The following is a 21,592-nucleotide window of genomic DNA, read 5'->3' on the forward strand; positions in this document are numbered from 1 at the left end:
CGTTAACTTGATGGCACCAGTAAAAAAATCACAACTCATATTTATCGCGTAAATACCGGATACCAACATTTCATCAGAGCATAATATTTACATTCATTTCGAACTTTTCTCGTTTATTTGTTTTATAATATCAAGCAATCATTCGGACTTATCATGTACAAAAGAGTGTACTAGTCAGTAAAAATCATTTAGTGCTCTGCTTCATAACATAATCAAGCAGTGTTCAGCAAAATGAATAACGAAACCACGTCAGAAGTCTCAACAACAATATTGACGATTGGCACTGCCATCGACAGTCACTGGTTTAGTTTTTTTTTTCCGTCTATAACATTAAGATATCACAGTGACGGTTAAGCCGTAGTTCAGTGGAAATACTCCATTTTGACAGCTGTCAAAACGCGTAAAACATATGGTTCACCAATATTTTCTTAACAATATATATGCAAAAAGCTATATCTCAAAAAGTCTCAAATCCATTTATCCACGTTATCGAAAACATGCGTTCAGCACAAAGAAAAACACAATGAAATACAACATTTATTGCCTTGAATATGCTTGACATATATTTAACACTACATTAAAAGCTACGCACAACATTTCGCATCCAGAACCAAAAAAAAAACATTTTTAAAGGTTTTGCAAATTCTAGTTATAACCTTTGGAAGTAACATATCTTCTACAACATTTTATCATTGTTATTGATAGTTGTTTTCGTTTGTTATAAAAAGCACGGAACTATCTGCTTTCCGTAATGTAAGTTAGCTTTTTTACATGAATATCGTAATTGTTCACTTGTTAAATACACATACAATGTATCTTGCAAACATTCAAGATAATTAACGTTATTATGCTGTAATGCATACATAGTTTCATACTTAAATTTCCGAATTATATTTAAGTCAACAAAAATGTACAAAAGCCGAAATTAAGATGCACCCTTACTTAAATAAGATTTACCACAAATAATAATATTGTTTTAATATTCCAAAAAGAATTAATAAATGTCGAAAGCAATTGTTCTTATGAAGGATACCGAGTTTGTTCGTTTTTGAAAGAAATGAGCATGAAACACGGTATTTCTACCTCAAGAGACTATAGTAGACCACAGTAAATATTTTAGCATTCACCAATCATTTAATATTTTTGCGCTTTTTACTATTAAAAACACGGTTACAATTTTGTTATCAGTATTAAATATTATTAAGTAAGTATTTAAAGGTTTATCAGTCAAAATTGATGTTTATTATACATGTGTAGGTATTGATTTTGAATAAGAGTGTCACTTTAATGGTCACCTATACCTTTGATCAGTAACGATTCAGATCAAGAGATGACAAAAACACAGTTGGGGAGGATGCAAATAGAAATGTAGAGAAAACGTTAGGCCGTTAATAAGAGCGTAGCTGGGTGAGTATATGAAAGTTTTAATGAAATGTGAATGTTAAAACAGTTTCTTTAATATAATATCGTCACCTTTGTGCAATAACTCAATAACTGCATATAGAAATAGAAGCAGATATGGAGTTCTTGCACTAAGGTGGCGATATGGTCCATAGTTAAATATTTGTGTTGAATTTGCACAATTCCTTTGACAAGAGAACAACAAATTGACAAATTGACAATATGAGAAATACATAATATGCACGCGAATATATTATATGACCTAACAACAAATAATGTCAAAGGTATTATTATAAGAACACTATACGCAAAGGATATACATATCGATGCCTGCGTGACAATTTCTGCCTCATCAATGAAGCATTATGTAAAAACTTTGCAATATTTTAAATTGATCAGTATTGGTCAAAACATTTTAGAGAAAGTTTTGATGTTTGAAAAATAACATTTTTGAAAATGACCGTCTAAAAATAAGATCTGATATGTTATACATACAACGTGTATTTTGTCAATTGTGCAGAAAACATTAAAAAATAAAGTACACAAACAATATTGCATTAAACGCATAATAATATAAAGACAGATTTTCGTTAATGATAATAAAACTATGTTATCTACTGTGACACGCCCAGTGACCTTTTTAATGTCAGTGTAAGTGTCCATGCATACATTAGTTAATAATAAAAAATGTATTGAATGTGCACGTTTTAAAAAAAAATGGTTTTCACTGCACGATCGAAAATAACCCTTATTGGTTTTCAGAACGACAGTAATTATAACTATTTAACTTCACATTCCTCAGCAACTGCAGGCAGCATCATAAACATAATATAAGACTCTCATCATGTATCAATATATATATAACTTGCGTTTAAATCATGTACAAGACCAAAAATGATATAAGTATATGGAATAGTATTACTCAATGCAAAGTACATGACACGCAATGCATGTTATTTGAAAACTCAACCGTCCGACGTCATTTGTAGTTTTAACATCTGTAATGTTAGCACAATATGCTATGTGGCTAAAATCGATCTGCCGAGAATCACTGGCGATGTCTACCACCCAAAAAGGTCCCTAAATCTTTGGAAAACAGTTCGCCTGTCCTTCTTTCGTCTTCCTACAACACCAAGGGTGTTTGCCTCCGTTTGAAATGCTTCAACATCCTTTGCTACTTCTGCTCGCTTTTTGAATCGGTACAAAGTTTTAACACGCTGGTACCAGCCATTTTTCTTTTGCATTTTTTCATTCTGGATCATCAAATCGATATGCTCGGTGACAGTTAGTGGATTCGGTCGCAGTGCGATTGTTCCAAGCCTGACGTTACAATTTCGAATCGTTACCATCATATCTTCAATGGTATCGATCATCTCTCCCAATTCCTCTCCCATTTTTTCCAGCACTTGCTCCTGTGTTAATAGCTTTCCTGAAGCATCTTCATATTTCTGTTTCATTTCAGCATAGGTCTTCACCTCGTCAACCAAAACGTACTCGAATATGTATGGCGTGTTAGAATGCTTGTCCCAGTAGCAATTGTCTGGACAAATCCTGCAGAACCCAGTGCTCCTATTCATAGCCCAGCATCCGCGTTTATCTTCATTATTAGGAATGCCACAATTTTGATGACAAGTAAAGTGACAGTGTGTGCAGTTCGTGACATGTTGGCCCCTTGGAAGATCCTTCTTAACCTGGTGAGTAGACGTAGTAAAATAAGTAAAGTCCTTATTGTCCGCAATGATGGCTTTGTTCTCTTCAAAAAACCTAATTTCACCTTTAAGTTGGTGGATTTTATGTAATCCAACATCAATTTTTGGTTGCAAGTTTACAACAGTCATTTCCAGGCGACAACGCTCATTCAAGACGTCTGTTGTAAGCTGCAGGCTTTTTGTTGGGAGGTCATCAATATAGTGGAAGAAGTTGCTAAAGCTCTTCATTCCCATATCCCAGAACATTGGCGAAAGGCATGTGCATTCGATGTCTTTGTTTTTCGCAAATAGCCCGGAATTATTGAACGTAAATCGCTTTCCAAAAGGCAATCCAGATTCTTTCAGAGCGGCAAAAACAGGTGGGTCCAATCCATCGGCGAAAGTGACCAATGAACATATGTTTTCTTCTATGTCTTTCCCAAACAGGGACATGATCTGTTGGAAAATGTAACTCTGAATTGGGGTAAGACGGGCGTCTGGTGCTTTGATAAGAAAACAAACAGCATCGATTGACAATACGCCCTTTGGCTCTTTCTCGGAAAACAGTTCCTTAATTTGTTGCACAATTTCTTGGTCTCGGTCGATGCCTCTTGTGTCTCCAAACCCAGGTGTGTCGATGATATGTATCGTGTATTGCAGACGACTTCCTTTGGCGGGGTAAATGGTATAGCAAGTTATCCACTCGGTCTGTGAAAGCGCCTAGATACAAAAAATATTATATAAATATAATATTAACTCAATGTAACTGTCAACTTAACAGACATAGCATTGCATTTTTGCAATGATGACGGCTGTGTTGCAACAGTAAAACAGTAAGTGGTTAATATCATATATCGTTGCCTAATTTGATCCATGTCGCAGGCATACTTGCTACTTTGTCAAGCTCACAATATTTAACTGTTTAATTATTTATGAAAACCATTATTCATCAAACATATTAAATGAACCATGCAATAAAACTAATGCTGTAATTTAAATTCCCCTTAAAACGGTTCTTTGCTTTAAAGGTTAACATCGAACTGTTAACAGTGTTTATCAAAATATCGGATAATTACATTCAATATTGCTGCATGATTATGATAGCATATGTCGCTATAATAGCTAAGCGGCCAATTGTATAAAACTTAGATAAGTTCTACAGAGGTTATGTTTAGGCTAACTGTCACATTTTAATAATTTAATTGGTTAATGGTAACCAATTGTATACAGTTGTGTGCTGAACAGCTTAAGGAACCTGTTCATCATTGCCACCTAAATATGATCTTGTGATGTATGTAATACATGTACATAGAGCGGTACTGTAGTGCATTTTCAAATCACATTTTTGTGGCTGCATTGTCCGTAAAAGAATTAGCGCATGTATGGTGGTATTTTATTTCTCATAAACGCGAATATGTTTCCCCAATGTTTTCAACGTGAAAAACATTTTCTATTTTTGTTTCATCTTACATTTTGATTTTGTTCAATCAAACAGGTTTTTTTATGAAATGCATCATTTAGATGTTGTTCATATTTACCTGGTTCGTTTTCTTTTTCTTTTCCTCATCCTCTAAGTTGACAATAGAAAATCTAAAGGGATCTTGCCAGTTTACACCCATAACATAGTTGGCTATGCCATCGACTAGCGTGCTTTTCCCAGTTCCTGTTTCTCCAATCATCATTATATATTTCTCTTTCACCAAGCCCTTTGGTCGGGCACCTACAACATAGAAAATGAGTGTTAAGTAATGTATAATGTTTGAAAAACGAGTTAATATTATTGTTTTCATAATACATGTACATGTAGATAACGTTTTATAGCAAGTATATTTCACACTGAATTTCCATACGCCATCAGAGATGACGAACTACTGATCTTTTTGTTCTTACTAAGCTTTATCAACTTAAATGTAGACCTTACCGACTTCAAATTTCCTGGTCTTTGCCAGAGCATTTCTAGCCTCTTTCACTTCTGTAAGAGGTAGCGCATACACGTCGGGCGACCAATTGTTATCATTTCGGTGTTCTTCATCAGTTAAGAGTACTGAAAATTCCACAATTCTAGACGCCGGTGAGGTTTCTGTTTGAATTTCGTCACTCAGTGGGCTATATGGCCATTCTTCGTCAATAGAGATTACACGAACTCGAAAGACAAAGCGAGCATTGGACTTCAAGTTCTCCAGCTTTACCGTGGATGCTGTGTATTCGCCATGATATACCCGCCACTTGCCTTCTCTATTCAACTCCTTTAAAGTCAACAGTAAATATAACTGATAAGGACAACATTCAGAATACTGCTTGAAATAAAAATAATTGAAGAGAATCACTTTGAATACTTTTATGAATTTTGACCGCAATGGATCTAAGATTTAATATATATAAAGAAATGTCACCGAGTCAAGCAATAAAGTCATAAAGATACCAAGGAATGCAACCTGTGTAAAAAGAATTACAAGAATATATATTTGATTTAAGCACAAAATACCTTATAAGAAATCTGAAAGTAGTCATTTGGTCCGAATCTTTCCGGTTTATTCCAAAATAGTGTTAAAGAATCTGAGGATATGTCAGCAGCAATTGGCTTACCAGGCTGCTCCTGAAGCATACAGTAATAGATAACATTTTATAGAAATGGGATATGGAAAGAATGAAACACCGCCTTATTATCTTTACAAATTATTCGTGATCCCAAGCACTGTTGCTTATAGAAAGCTATGATTTGGCCGCTAGAGCTTGGTGTTGCTTTAAGGAAGTTGTGCAAATAAGTTAATTACAATTCCTGTCATTAAATTGAGAATCTGGACGTAACAAAACCTCTTTCGAAGTAAACTGCTTTGTGTCATCTGTACGTTTGCATATGTTTTAAACTTCAGAAGTGTTACAATAATGCCAATGTATTAGTTCTAACTGAACACAATGAAATGCTATAGCATGTAAGAGCGATTGACATTCGTGACATTCCCATTTCAACTGATCTTAATTTAGAAATAAACTCCGCAAATAAGCTAATTTCGAAAAATAAAATAGCAGACCGCAAATAAGCTAATTTCGAAATATAAAATAGCAGATAAAGTATATTGTGTGCATAAAAAAGGAAAAACACGCCTGTTTCCGATGCTGTTCCATCTGCTCCACCTTTTGGTGTGTATCGGTCTCAAATGATCTATCAAGGGCGTGTTTCGGCCTGACTGATGGAAATCCTGGCTCAGATAGTCTGCAAAATAAAACGTTTCATTTATGTTGGGTTTCGTTTCTTTCAAAATGCAATTGAAAGATTAGGTAACTTCTAATAAACCATGTTTTATCATTTAAAATTTATAAGAATGCTAATTGTATACCTTTTCATGGACTCTTTCTTCCCTTGGTTACTGTTTTCTGACATAGGAAACAAGGCATGGTGTCTGGTCTTTTTATGAGCGCCATGATACTTGACGCAATGGTCACAAAGGAGTTCGTCATCGCATTCTCTGCAAAACATGGATGCTTCGTACTCCATATCCTGAGCCTTGCATGGGTCACAAAATAGCTTTTGTGGCATTTTCTTTGTTGACTTTTGGGTTAAACCCTGAACTGGATACAGAATATGCTCCTTTGTTATCTTTTGTGCCTTGTGATAACGGGCACAGGCATCACACAAAGCTTCATCCCCGCAGACAGGACATAACATAGTCGCTATGGAATGAACATTTTGAGCTTCACAGGGTTCACAACACCGAACAGATGTCGGTGTGGGGGAGATGACGGGTATGACATCCGAGACATCAAAAATCTTGTGCATTCTCGTTGTCTTCATGACTTTGTGAACTTTCCTGCAATTTTCACAAAGCAATTCATTTTCACATTCTGGACAAAAGCAAACTGCGTCTCTTTGCTGTCCCTGATGCTGGCATGGTTCGCAATATAACTGTGGCTTTTCTACATCTTTAATTTTTGGAACTTCGGTAAACTCATGATCTCTTAGCCGTTTTGACGCAGAATGTCTTTCCTTGCAAGTTTTGCACATCAACTCTTCACATTCTTTACAGAAAACTTCGGCAGCTTTGTCCACATTTTCTAGAGATTTGCATGGCTCACAATATTTGAGAAATTCAGAAGATTTAACTAATACCCCAGGCGGTCCTTTGTTGGACTCAATATTTACCATTTTAGGTATGTTCAAATCCTCGCAAAATTCCGGGTCATCAACTTCATCAATATCTTCGAATGCTATTGGTAAACGAGGCTCCTTCCCAACAGCCTCAGAGTGTTGCTTTTCTAAAGGACGATCTCCATCTTCTTTCTCTTCTATTTCTCCACATTCACTTTGAGCGGCCTCGTCCGTCGACATTTCCACTTCTTGATCTGGACTAACAGTTATGTCACCTTCTTCTATTTCGTCTTTTTCCATTGTCACTGTAAAAAGGATTGATATTTACTTAATTAAATGCTTGTAAAAAGGAAATATATGGATTGGACACAAATCAAGACTCTAACCTTTGCTCTTACAAAGTCTTGTCGTGGTGGGTCCTGCATGGGCTCTCTTCATCGCCTAATTGAATATATTCAAGATGGAGCCCAAACAAAATCCATCTGAGATAAGATTTACGCGTTTATCAGTTTAATTGAAAAGTTCCTAAAGCATGCATTCTCAAATGTTTTAATATGTTCTATGACCTTGGCCTCATGCCAGCACATTTCCAACGTAGGTTGTGCGACACGATTCATCATTAAATATTTACACCTCAACTTTCATTCCTTAAATGAACTCCCGTTCGGCAATTGCGTTTATCAATCGATGAACGCAATATCTTCGGATATGTTCGGATCGCAATTTTTCGCAAAACATTATACATGAAAACTATTGATCTTGTTATTGTTTGTATTTTGTCAGCAGGTCCCGTACAATACAAGTCAACATTTTAGAAAGTGTTAATTTATTATTTTTTAAATGTATTGTTGTCATAAGTGTTTCAATTTTACGTTTAAAAGTGGTTGATCTTTTCCCGCGTTATTGTGACGTCATTTGAAAAAATGTTTCCAGTTACAGTCGGGTCGTTCTATTTACAGAATGGGTAAGAAAGGATTACTGAAAGTTTTTCTTAAATGAAATGAAGATTTTTTTTAACAATTATTGAATGAAATACTAAACTATTGGTGTAAATATAAAAAATAATTGCGGGGTTGATATTATTATTGGGCATATGAACGAAATTGGGCTGGTCAAAGAACGCGTGGAGTCCTTCGGACTCCACACACGTTGACCAGCCCAATTGCGTTAATTCCCCGATAATGACATCAACCCCGCAATTCATTCCTTAGACATTCAACGAAAGTTGCAAGGGTAAGGAATGCAACAAATCTTTGAACTAATATAGTGACCTCGACCATGACCAGGAAAGGTTACGCTATTCGTTTTACACAATCCCTTGGTATGATCATGTGACAATATATAATATATCATAAACCGGTCAATTGGTAGTCAGTCTGGTCGGACTACAAATAACTATAAACATTATTTAGGGAATCCTCTGAATGAACAAAGCTGTCGTAGGACAACCAGCTCGACTAGAAACCACTTTGTATAAACAGTGTGTTAAACATTGATACCCACCTCCAAAAGCTGTGTGCTTCGTTATATAAATAGTCGCAAGAGTTTGGATGTCACACAAATCTAAAATATCTGGGCAAAACATCCAAGTGAAAAAATAGTATGCAAATGAATCTAACAATCACAGCTTGATGGCATTCGTTTTAAACAAGTCGATCGAGGGTCATTATATGTAACTGTGTGATGGCCCTAAACAACTGTGTGAAGTAATGATTCCATTGAAGGAAGGTTATAGGAGTTGTGAAAGTACCAACTTGTCCCGAAATGTAAACTTGACCCTAAAACTTTAACTGAAGTTCCGAAGTCATTGTCAGTCAATCTGGGGCCATCATTTTTATTTGGGATGATATGGAGCTACGTAACCTAATTGTGTGATGGTCCTGAATAAATGTGTGAAGTATGACGTGAATGCAATGAAGGTATTAATTAGTGTTATATATGTGAACATTCCAACTTGAACCGGACGCCAACGCCGGGGAGAGTAGTATAGCCCTCCTTATTCTTCGAACATTTTAGCTAAAATGCCTCATGACATCGTTCAATGGATAGACCCGATCGTTTTAAAGCATTCATATATATGTATATTAAAAATTCTCGAAGGATTTATCCGAAAAGAATTACAAACAAAAAAACAAGAAATCTCTGCAAAATTATTCCTCAATCCGACCTCAATAATACATTTTGTATAGCTAAAGAACTTCAGCGAACATGTTATATATTATCTTATTGGACGTGTTCTGGCTTCCATAACTTTAATGTTGATATTTATTTTTTTGATGTTTACAACACATTAAAGTTATGGCGTATCCCTCATACTAAAGTCAACCAGAATCATCTGAGCATGATGATGCAATTGAATGACTCTGCAATCACATGACCATGATGACGTCGATGGATTCTATTCATAGCACCGGATTCACATTGTTCATTTAGTTGAAACTAATTGCAGTAAGGTTTAAAATACCTTTTGATAAGTAAAAACAATTAATTCATTCCAAGTTTGTTATGAGATATTTACCAATTATTCGAAATAGAAAAAATAACAGCAAAATAAACACTACCTTTGTGAGGTCATACATAGGTCACATGGGTATTTTCTGAAAATCTTGTTATCACGTGATTAAATTTGAACACAACTATGACCTAGTTAAGGAATGCTTATAATCGGATTTATTAAAATGATAAATCAACTATCTATAAAGCGTTTTTTGGATTTGAAAATGTGTTTGTGAACTACATTTTACTTCATTTACCTGAGGATATAGTTATTTTGTCTGTACAATGCATACAAGTGAAATAACAGCGTGACATAAAAATGTCACGAATTCTGGTAGGGTTTGGATACGGCATTCTTTTCAGCGAACACGTCCAAAAAGGTAATATACAACATGTTCGCTGAAGTTCTTTAATGTGTTGTAAACATCAAAAAAATAAATATCAACATTAAAGTTATGGAAGCCAGAACTACATTTTGTAATGTTTTCATGTGGTGCCTTTCTCATGCACCCATTATGATGTTATTGTTAAATGCCATAATATATAAGATATGACATTGCCTGTGCGAATATAAATAAAGATGTGTCTTACCTTGTTCACTGCTTGATTATAAATTACATCATTCTCGAAATCGAAAGTACACTATTTTTGGAAAATGTCATTTGGACTGGAAACGGATATGGCAATACCAAATTTATTCACTGTTAAACGTCATATGTTTTGGTTCTTAAAGCCCCGGCGAATAAAAATCAAGATATGTCTTGCCTTGTTCACTGCTTTAATATAAGTTCCACCTTTCTTAAAAAATAAAAAGTACACTATTTGGGCAATATTATTTCCCGGTCTCTTCTCGGTCTCATCCGGCCATCGCTATTTTCTGAAAATGTCATTACGACTGAAAACGGATAAGGCCATACCAAATCGATTCACTGTTAAACGTCATATGTTTTGGATCTGAAAGCCAGAGTTTTTTTTTAGATTAAAACACTTTCACAATATTGCAAAGAACACTTACGAATTTAAGCTGATATGATACTTAAAGAAGTATGTATTATAACTAATCACTCAGTGGACATTTCAGTAGAAGATCCAGTTAAGAGACGATGGTTGAATTTCATCCGCGAAATTTCATTATTTTTCTGAATAACTTTCTTATTTGACAAGATATCATCAAGATCTCGCAAGACATTGTTGAATATGTAGTCTGGGGCATTTTGACATAAAAACGAAGTACTAAAGTCGACAGACCTTTCCGTAATAATGTGAATGCTTTTTGATCCAAAATATGTAAACTCTTTTTTGTACACTTTGATTAACTCCTAACTAACGCAAAACATGTCGCCAAGAATAAATGTTTCACTCCCAAAAAAAGATCGTTTATCAAAGCTAAACACATACATGTATTTTTTAAACGTTTTAGTTTTGACCTTCCCCACCCACTTTTGCATCACTGCCGGCCCTTAATAAAATATGTATGGTTAACCTCCGTGGAATGGTCAGATGAACCGGAGTTCACTCAACCCCACACTTGTTCAAACACCTGTAAATAATGGTAGCAACTAAATGGAGCCAGCATCATCATGAAGGCAAAGGTGAATACAATAAGTTATATTGTGACATGATAAACTTAACTGCAAGCTGGGGGTTATAAAAAAAAGAATACTCAATCCCATGCGATTGTATGAAAAAAAACTCAAGGAGGTTATATGAAGGAAATTCTTCTTAATAAAATTTGCTTGTCTTTTCCCTGCCGTTAGGTTATTAGTTTGGTTTTGGGAACCGGACACTAAACATATAGTCAATTATTTATGACCATATGAAAATTGGCATTTGCAGAACGATCGATAGCAAAAGAATACGACTTGAATGATATCTATTATGTGCATTGAGTTTAAAAATTACCTGAATACCATTCTATAACTTCATGTAGAAAACAACTAAATCAATACCATTGAAATATTACTTTTTGAAAATATCGGAGAAGCACTTGCATTGGGAAACCGATGACATGCTTGACAGCTAATTGAACTTTTAGACGTGGTTGATAGGTTGAGGAAAATTTGACATCAAATCCATTATTTTATTTATGTATTATTTTATTTATTTTTATTTATTTATTATTAAATTATTATTATTATTTTTTTGGGGGAACCTCCACCCATTTGTCATCCTGATTTACAGGATTTGTCTTACCACTAGATGTCGGGTCTTGTGACCCAAAGCTGCTTATGTTCTTCTTAGCCAAGTGATAACAAATTTGATATGATGAACTTACAAATCCTTAATACATAAACATTTTCTCGTAAAAGTTAACAATCAGTTGAATCGAGGTGAACGTATCGGTTTCCCAAACATGAATGTTTTTACATTCTTATGCACCATCTAGCTGTTTTTACATTATAAACAAAGGAAATGAAGTTTCTTCTAATTCGTTTTATTCAAACATAGAACATTATATCTTTAATAATAGGGTGTTACACGAGAGCTGTATAGAAGAACCTTTGATAGGAGAATCTGTAAACTAAGATCTTAAAGATACATGCTCCAGATGTAACTTTACCTTTTTGTTGATGGGAACTTTGTCTTACTGTATTGTAAGTAGTTGTTATAAGTAGTAAACAGCAAAGTAGAATATTGAATCGAAGAGTTTTAACTGATATTATATGTTTCATTGGATTTATAGTTCATTTTACAATTATATCATTTAAAGTTGAATGTGGGGATGTAGCACGCCCCCCCCCCCCCCCGTTGTCTTTCTCTAGCATGTCGGGAATGACCAACACTTTTCTAGTAGACCTTTGATCTATAGGAATCACCAAAATCAATATGGGTCATTTATTGACCATAATCAAAGTGCGTACCAAGATGGAAGATCCTACACATAGTCGTTCAGAAATCATTGATCGGAAACGAAAGTGCAACGCTGACGACGCCGGACAAATTAATTTCTTAAAGGGATTCGTTCGTTCTGCATGTCCTTTTGATCACAAACAATGATAAGACATTGCAGTTCATTGAGGATAGTAATCTGACATTTTCACAACAAAAATAAACAAGAGCTGTCACAGTATGTGACGAATGCCCCCGAATGTGACATTGACCTACGAACAAGGTCAGTACATGAAAAGTTGATCTTGCCTTTACGTGTCAAATACATATGGCAAGTTATTTTAAATTGCCTCTGAACATAAAAAAATACCACCCATACTTGACAACCTACACTGTTATGTCCTTATATTCAGAATTCCCTTGTGAATAAACACTTTCTTTATCTTTCACCTTAGAGGTAGGGACATGGGTCTTGCACGCGACACGTCGTCTTGGTATGTGGAACACATGTAGCAAGTGATTTTAAAATCTGTCCATACAAGGGAAAGTAACAGCCCTGACCCGACAACCTAAACTCTATGTCCTTATATGCAGCACTCCATTGTGAATAAACACTAAGTGTGACCTTGACCTTTGAGGTAGGGACACAGGTCTTGCACGCGACATGTCGTCTTGGTATGTGAAACACATGTGGCAAGTTATTTTAAAATCTGTCCATACAAGAGAAAGTTACAGCCCGGACACGACAACCTATACTCTATGTCCTTATATGCAGCAATCCATTGTGAATAAACACTAAGTGTGACCTTGACCTTTGAGGTAGGGACACGGGTCTTGCACGCGACACGTCGTCTTGGTATGTGGAACACATATGGCAAGTTATTGTAAAATCTGTCCATACAAGAGAAAGTTACAGCCCGGACACGACAACCTATACTCTATATCCTTATATGCAGCACTCCATTGTGAATAAACACTAAGTGTGACCTTGACCTTTGAGGTAGGGACACAGGTCTTGCACGCGACACGTCGTCTTGGTATGTGGAACACATTTGGCAAGTTATTATAAATCTGTCCATACAAGGGAAAGTTACAGCCCGGACACGACAACCTATACTCTATGTCCTTATATGCAGCACTCCATTGTGAATAAACACTAAGTGTGACCTTGACCTTTGAGGTAGGGACACTGGTCTTGCACGCGACACGTCGTCTTGGTATGTGGAACACATGTGGCAAGTTATTCTAAAATCTGTCCATACAAGGGGAAGTTACAGCCCGGACACGACAACCTATACTCTATGTCCTTACATGCAGCACTTCATTGTAAATAAACACTAAGGGTGACCTTGACCTTTGAGGTAGGGACACGGGTCTTGCAAGCGACACGTCGTCTTGGTATGTGAAACACATGTGGCAAGTTATTTTAAAATCTGTCCATACAAGAGAAAGTTACAGCCCGGACACGACAACCTATACTCTATGTCCTTATATGCAGCAATCCATTGTGAATAAACACTAAGTGTGACCTTGACCTTTGAGGTAGGGACACGGGTCTTGCACGCGACACGTCGTCTTGGTATGTGGAACACATATGGCAAGTTATTGTAAAATCTGTCCATACAAGAGAAAGTTACAGCCCGGACACGACAACCTATACTCTATATCCTTATATGCAGCACTCCATTGTGAATAAACACTAAGCGTGACCTTGACCTTTGAGGTAGGGACACAGGTCTTGCACGCGACACGTCGTCTTGGTATGTGGAACACATTTGGCAAGTTATTATAAATCTGTCCATACAAGGGAAAGTTACAGCCCGGACACGACAACCTATACTCTATGTCCTTATATGCAGCACTCCATTGTGAATAAACACTAAGTGTGACCTTGACCTTTGAGGTAGTGACACGGGTCTTGCACGCGACACGTCGTCTTGGTATGTGGAACACATATGGCAAGTTATTCTAAAATCTGTCCATACAAGGGGAAGTTAAAGCCCGGACACGACAACCTATACTCTATGTCCTTACATGCAGCACTTCATTGTAAATAAACACTAAGTGTGACCTTGACCTTTGAGGTAGGGACACGGGTCTTGCACGCGACACGTCGTCTTGGTATGTGGAACACATGTGGCAAGTTATTTTAAAATCTGTAAATACAAGAGAAAGTTACAGCCCGGACACGACAACCTATACTCTATGTCCTTATATGCAGCACTCCATTGTGAATAAACACTAAGTGTGACCTTGACCTTTGAGGTAGGGACACGAGTCTTGCACACCACACGTCGTCTTGATATGTGGAACACATGTGGCAAGTTATTTTAAAATCTTTTCATACAAGGGAAAGTTATAGAGCCGGACGGACGGACGGACGATGCGATTTTAATATGCCCACCTTCGGGGGCATAAAAATTGGATTACTATACTCAATTATCTGGAATGTCCCATCATTGTCTGGACGCAGTCATATAAGTTCGTAACAGAGTCCAACAGATCAGGAAAGGTCCGGAGAAGTAAGCGCGACAGTTAGGTGCGTCCCGTAACATTCAGGAAACTCAGCCGATTTTGTACAGTCGGATTAACATCGTGACTATGTAGTAACAGATTCTGCTATATCGGATCAAACTCCTGTTTTGTAGGTACGGTGTCCTATTGAGCGGGCATAATATGGAGACAATTTTCATTGTCGTACCCTTACCATCACGCGAAACGGTTTTCTTACGGAGTTCACTGTCTGATCTCTGTCGGATCGCATTCGGGAGGCTGTCGGGACAAATTCGGTCATTTTTACCATGCACAAGATACAAATCGGATCAGAATCGGATTGATAACGGGGTAATCAGGACGTATTCGGCTGGAAACGCTGGAAACGGCCGAATCGGGACGCTCCCTTAACAATATCGGATTGTCGTACATTTACCATAACGTGAAACGGTTTTCTAACGGATATCATCCGCGTCGGTTCACTGTCTGGTCTCTGTCGGATCGCATTCGAGAGGCTGTCGAGACAGAATCGGTCGTTTTTACCATGCGAAAGATAAAATCGGACCAGAATCGGATAGAGGACTGGATATTCGGGACGAATTCGGTTGGAACGTTGACGGCCGAATTGGGACGCTCCCTTCGCAACATATAATTGTTCTCGTGATTAAATATATGTGTTTACAAATTCTAACATTAAGTTTGAATTTTCGGCAAAGAATCACCGGATCTTGATCAGACTTTGACAATTTTTAATCAGGAATGGTCCTATCAAGGGCGGCAGTTAAACTCTTGAAAATGTGACTAAAATAACTTATTAAAACAGCACCCTGGGCTTGTTCTTGTAATTGAATTTCCACTACAGTCACCGATATTGTTTATCATAAATCTTGGGTCCATAAATATTGTGCCCTTTGCACTGTTCATGTAATCGGTAAAGAGTTTCACTATACATTTGATTTCCTCACATTTTTGAAATACCATTTTGTTTTCCCCCGCCTGATAAGGCAAAGTTCATGGATTGGAAATGAAAAGTAGGTGGAATATTCCTATATTAACATGTAATATGGACGCAGAGAAATGGACCGTCCATTATGAACGTTGGAAATACGTTTGAGTTTGTTTGGAATTACTAGTTTAGTATTTGAAATAAAAGTTTTGTATATAGAGTAACATTTGTAATAGTTTCTATGAATTTGAATGATTTCAAAGTGAAAGTTCAGATATATCTAAATTGATAACAGTAAATAGTGGAAAATGACATTTTAAGGTACCTTATGATCATGTTCACTGTGTGTTATTTTCAAGCTCATATGAGCTTCATGTTGGTGATTATTGATTATAACCTATCATAATCGAAGTTGATGGAAGTAAATCAACATAAAATACACATATTTATTATCATGTGTTCAGTCATACATGCATGAACATAATCCGACCAATCACTACCATGAAATGGTTTCGGACAAGATTTTTGTAACCTAGTGACCTAATTTTTGATCACATGTGACCCAGTTTTCTATTTTTTTTTTATCACATGTGACCCACTTTTAAACATGTCAAAGAGTTCATCAAGGAAAACATTCCGATCAAGTTTCATGAATATTAGACCATACATATTGCCTTAAATGTGTTTCAAAGATTTTTTCTAAGATTTGACCTAGTTTTTGACCCCATGTGCCCCACTTTTACAAGCGTTCCATATTTAATCAAGGGGTACATATTTACCAAAATTGAACATTATCCGACCAATCATTTCCATTCCGGACAAAATTTTTTCTAAGATTTGACCTAGTGACCTAATTTTCGATCATATGTGACCCAGTTTTAAATAAGTCCAAGAGCTCTTCAAGGAAAACATTTTGATAAAGTCTTATGAATATTTGACCATGTATAACGCCTCTAGTACGTTCCAACGATTTTTCCTAGGGACCTGGCTTTTGACCCCATGTGACCCACTTTTTGAAGTGGTCCATATTTCATCAAGGGGTACATCATGACCAATTTTGAACGTAACCTGACCAATCATTACCAGATTTGACCTAGTGACCAACTTTTCGATCGTATGTGACCCAGTTTTATTTACGACCAAGAGTTCATCAAGGAAAACGTTCTGATTAAGTTTCATGTATAATGTCTCTAGTATGGTCCAAAGATTTTTCTAAGATTTGACCTAGTGACCTAGTTTTTGACCCCATGTGACCCACATTTACAAATGGTCGAGATTTGATCAAGGGGAACATTCTGACCATCTTTGAACATTTTCCGATCAATACTTAACAAGATATGGTACCGGAGTGACGGACGGAAGGACGGTATGACGGACGGACAACGCCTAAACAATATCCCCCTCACGAAACCTTCGGTTCGGCGGGGGATAATAATTTATGTTTATGAGGAGAGCTGATTAAATTCCCGAACATATTGCTGCAAACATTATGCTCAAAATCCTTTTATTTTTCTTGTCATATAAAGGTTTGGTCAGGATAAAATCCCAAGATTACAATATACTGACCTTTGATTATTTCTTTGACATTCTTCAGTCCTTTCTAACAGGATCAAGCTTAGCTTGGTTTTAAAATTGCCTTAAAAAAGTTAAATTGCTTAAAAAGATAGGGACATAAACTAGTGTATTGGTTTGTAAAATCAAATTTGAGCATTGGAAAGAAATGGCTTAGAAGTTTATCCCTTTTTTAACATTAAATCTAATCAGCAAAAGTACAGACACATGAAACAAGAACACTTTCATTTTTTTGCATTTAATATTTGTTCTCGTAACATATATAAACTCTATATGTAGAAAGCAAAAACATCAATTTGACAGTAAATGTGTGAAAATGGTGGAATGCCCTTAATTCACATAAAAAATGTTGAAAAAAATGATAATATTCAATAAGGAAATGCAAACATTAAAGATGCAATATTTGAGATTTAAACCGAATATCCATATGACAATTAACATTTTGTAAGATATGACCAAATCATTAAATGTTATAAACTTAAGTGTAAAAACCACATTGATATAAAAAAAAAAGATATTTTTTCGGCAAACATTTTTTTAAATCTCCAATCTTGCAACTTAAATACTTTACAAATTAATAAAATTTACATCATGAAATAACATCATTTCCAAATGTTTGGTAAACTTTTGTTCCAAATCTTTATAATCAAAATGTATAATAGCAAAATAGCAATTTTCGCAATAAAAATAAAAACTAAAACATAAAATGTTTGTAAACTTAACAAAACATATCAAGCAACAGAATTTAAGGTTACATATTGACAGTGTGCAACAATAATGTACTACTGATGTCAAATGTGTTGAAACCATATGAGCCGAATCGCACGATCATTGGCCTTTGGACTATAACAGCTGAAATAATCATGAATTATTAATTTCTTCCAAACTTATTTCTTTTAAAGGATTGTCATTGGCGCATCATTTTCTTGACGATTTATGACTATTGGTTTACTCATGTTTCCATAGCAACCATGGATTTCATCCAAACTTATTTTGACTGCATTCAGTCTGTGTTTGAAAACGGCCAAATGTATTAAAAATACAAAAATGAATCATCATTTTTTTTCGTTTCATAAAGATTCAGTGTTTGGAAAACGACTAAACTGTTAAGCTAGTTGTAATATAGATACATTAACTATGCACAACATTTCAAAAATGTATTTTCCTAATGACAACATGTGTGTGACATCAACCCAATAATATAATACCAGCAAATGTATGTCCAAAGGCCCGAAATTGCGCAATGCGACTAATATCATTATGGCTATAGTAACGTGCATTGAAATCAATGTTATATGAACTAGAATAAAACTTAAATAAAAAAATATTATTTGTTTTTTCATAGGAGACCGCCTGACTACGAGATAAAATCAAGGAGTCCAGTATTTTCAGATTGACTTTAATGTTTCATAAAACAGCTTAAGTTATTTCCTTACTTAAGTCATTTTTATAATTTAAGTATATCACTTGGTCATTTAGTATCTTAACTAAATATTATCCGAAATATTTTCATTGATTTTTTTTTAATATATCTACTTATATTTCCTTTTAATTTGACTATGAAAACTTAAAGAAGTTGACAAAAGTTAAGAAATGACTTAAAATTGTATTATGAATTTGGGAGACTCAGACTCTCAGACTTCCTTTTGTGTTGACCCCTGATAAAACTTACTGATATCTTCAAGAGGTTAAATTCAAGAAATTCTAAAAAGGGATAAAACTAGGGTCAAGTACCAGGTATTGTCCAAAATCGACCATTTCCGATTGAAATTACAGATAATCGATTGAATTATCTCAAAATTGATTATCACTAGGTATGTGCCTGAATTCTCTGAAATAAAAAGATATGGCAGAACAACGGTAAAAATTATTTTTTATTCAGCTATAAACGTCAAACTTATCTTAAAACATAACTTTCAAGTAACAAAAATACAGCATAAGAATTTGTTGAAATGTTCATGCATTTGTAAATACACTTATTAACGATAAAATTGGCTTGTTATTCTTTTAAACAACATAAAATGTTAATTACATAATCAAAAATTGATTGCAATGGCTTTGGGCATTTTAGAGACCTTCTAAAATGCATCTCAGCAGCACATTTTGGCATTTCAGAGACCATAAAATGGTGCTTATAAATACTACAGCTAGATATATGGGATTAACTTCACATATGGGCATTGTCCTTTAAAAAATTTATGTTAAAATTAATGATTTTGAAGTAATAACATTATCTGGATTATATGAGACAGTTTTGTCTGTTTATATTATGCAATGAGTATGTTAAAGCTGGCCTTAGTATTGGTACAAACATGATCTAATGGCTTAACAGAAAATAAAAGAATGAAAGACATCATTTTTTTTTTTTTTGAAATTTCACCAAATGTGATTTCACAGAATGGCACTAAACCAGACAGTAACTTTTAAAGCAACATCTACATGTAATGAGACAAAATTAAGGATATCAAAGAATACCAATTCAAACGAGTTGTATATTTCTAATAATAAACAACCCTCCTTCATTCTTATGTCATTAAAAAAAAATATATATATTTATTGACCTCAATCTTTACTTCAAAATAATTGACAACAATGTAACATCGCCTAAACTATCATGACATTCAAAACACTCAAAAGTGGTCACAACCATTATTTTCTAAAGCCAAATGTTCTTGTTTTTGTTATCATACAAAGCTTAATTTGTTCACTCATTCTTGTTATATATCTTTTTCTAAAAGGCATAGATTTTTTATGAGTTTTTTTTTTAACATTTGTTTTGGGAAACAGCCTGAAATGAGGAGATTATTTTCTAAAATAAAGTGAAACTGTATTTTAAAACAAATTCCATTGAGTGTAAAAATAAAATATTAAACCAAAAGAAAATGTGATTCAACTGTTAACCAAGTGTCTTCAGAATACCGTTCTCTAATTATCAGAGGTTCTAACAACTTATCATTGTCAATTCTGAAAAAAGCTGGGGGTTTGTTCGGATATGAGAGATTCATGTCCAAGACAGGGTATAGGAGCTCAGATTCCATTTGAAATTGTTTCCGATAACATTTATATTAAATTTCAAGTTACTTTCTACTGTATTTGATGCAAATATTCAAGCAGTTAACAATCTTTGCAACTGTACAAATGTTTAGGATTAATCCAGGGCTGGTATTCAATATCGGTCTTAATTGGATGTAAGAGCGATGTAGCTAATCCGATTACATAATATTATTAACTGACCAATAAAGTGAATGAAGTCAATGATGCACGACCATACTATTAACGTTGACTATATATTAAATACCACCCCAGAAATTTCAAACCCTCTGAATGATGATCCATTATGACTATTCTCTTTTCAATTTTTTCCAGAAGACTATTCTCTATAGAGACTTCCATCCAATGTTTATAGTTTATCACAACACTAGCTTGTATTATGAATACTGTTGTCAATGAAATAAATATCACTATGATAACACTGTGAACTGCTAAACAAGGTCTGTCAGTTGGTGCTTGGATAATAAGGCTTCAAGGAGACGTAATCTGGCTTTAAGTTGCTGAAAAAATGAAATAAAATGTTTATTTAACAAAACGACAAATGAAATACATGTGCATTTTTAGACATTTACAGAGAAGTATCTTTAAAGTTGATGAACAAATAATTTTGATGTTACATACACAACATTATTTGAATTGAACAAATTATTACAACACTTTTTTAGAGCTAAAATTGAAGGTTTTTAGGTAATGCTACTGTATACTTCTTCTGCCTTTATGACGGCTTTACTTAAACATAAGTTAAGTCCTTGTTAACTTTCTGTAGAAACCGATTTAAGAGGTGACAGAAATATCGGTTAGGAACTGAACATCAAAGTTAGAGCATGAGAGGCAACAACCGTACTACTAGTCTACTAGGGATATGCCAATTATCAAGTATGGTCCAAAATCAATTGTTTATGATTTGGGGTGCCAAAAATCAATTGTTTTATCTCGCAATTAATAAAATCTTTGTGTAAGTAGAAAAATCAACAAACAAATAATTCAATATAACTATGATTTTCTTAAGATTGAGCCAAAGAAATGTAA

The 21,592-nt window shown here is 35.0% G+C and overlaps 2 protein-coding genes across 7 annotated transcripts in view; both read right to left on the bottom strand.

The window, feature by feature from the left end:
- Nucleotides 1-524: 524 nt before the first annotated feature.
- LOC128245025 (uncharacterized) lies at nt 525-10,526 on the bottom strand. The gene is made up of 7 exons (XM_052963223.1): nt 10,264-10,526; nt 6,428-7,481; nt 6,195-6,303; nt 5,575-5,685; nt 5,011-5,335; nt 4,628-4,809; nt 525-3,809 (listed from the first exon to the last, which is right to left on the bottom strand). The coding sequence occupies exons 2-7, from the start codon at nt 7,474-7,476 to the stop codon at nt 2,463-2,465; spliced, it is 3,123 nt and encodes a 1,040-aa protein (XP_052819183.1). The 5' UTR covers nt 7,477-7,481; nt 10,264-10,526; the 3' UTR covers nt 525-2,462.
- Nucleotides 10,527-20,058: 9,532 nt separating this feature from the next.
- Nucleotides 20,059-21,592, bottom strand: part of LOC128244990 (protein FAM13B-like) — a 77,870-nt gene continuing 76,336 nt past the window's right edge. For all 6 annotated transcript variants that reach the window (XM_052963182.1, XM_052963190.1, XM_052963212.1 and 3 more), the window contains one exon: nt 20,059-21,063. In XM_052963182.1, the coding sequence (XP_052819142.1) occupies nt 20,995-21,063 (69 nt within the window). In that variant the 3' untranslated portion in view covers nt 20,059-20,994. The remainder of the gene's footprint in view (nt 21,064-21,592) is intronic.

Source organism: Mya arenaria, chromosome 2 (assembly GCF_026914265.1).
Source record: "Mya arenaria isolate MELC-2E11 chromosome 2, ASM2691426v1".
Lineage (NCBI taxonomy): Eukaryota > Metazoa > Mollusca > Bivalvia > Myida > Myidae > Mya > Mya arenaria.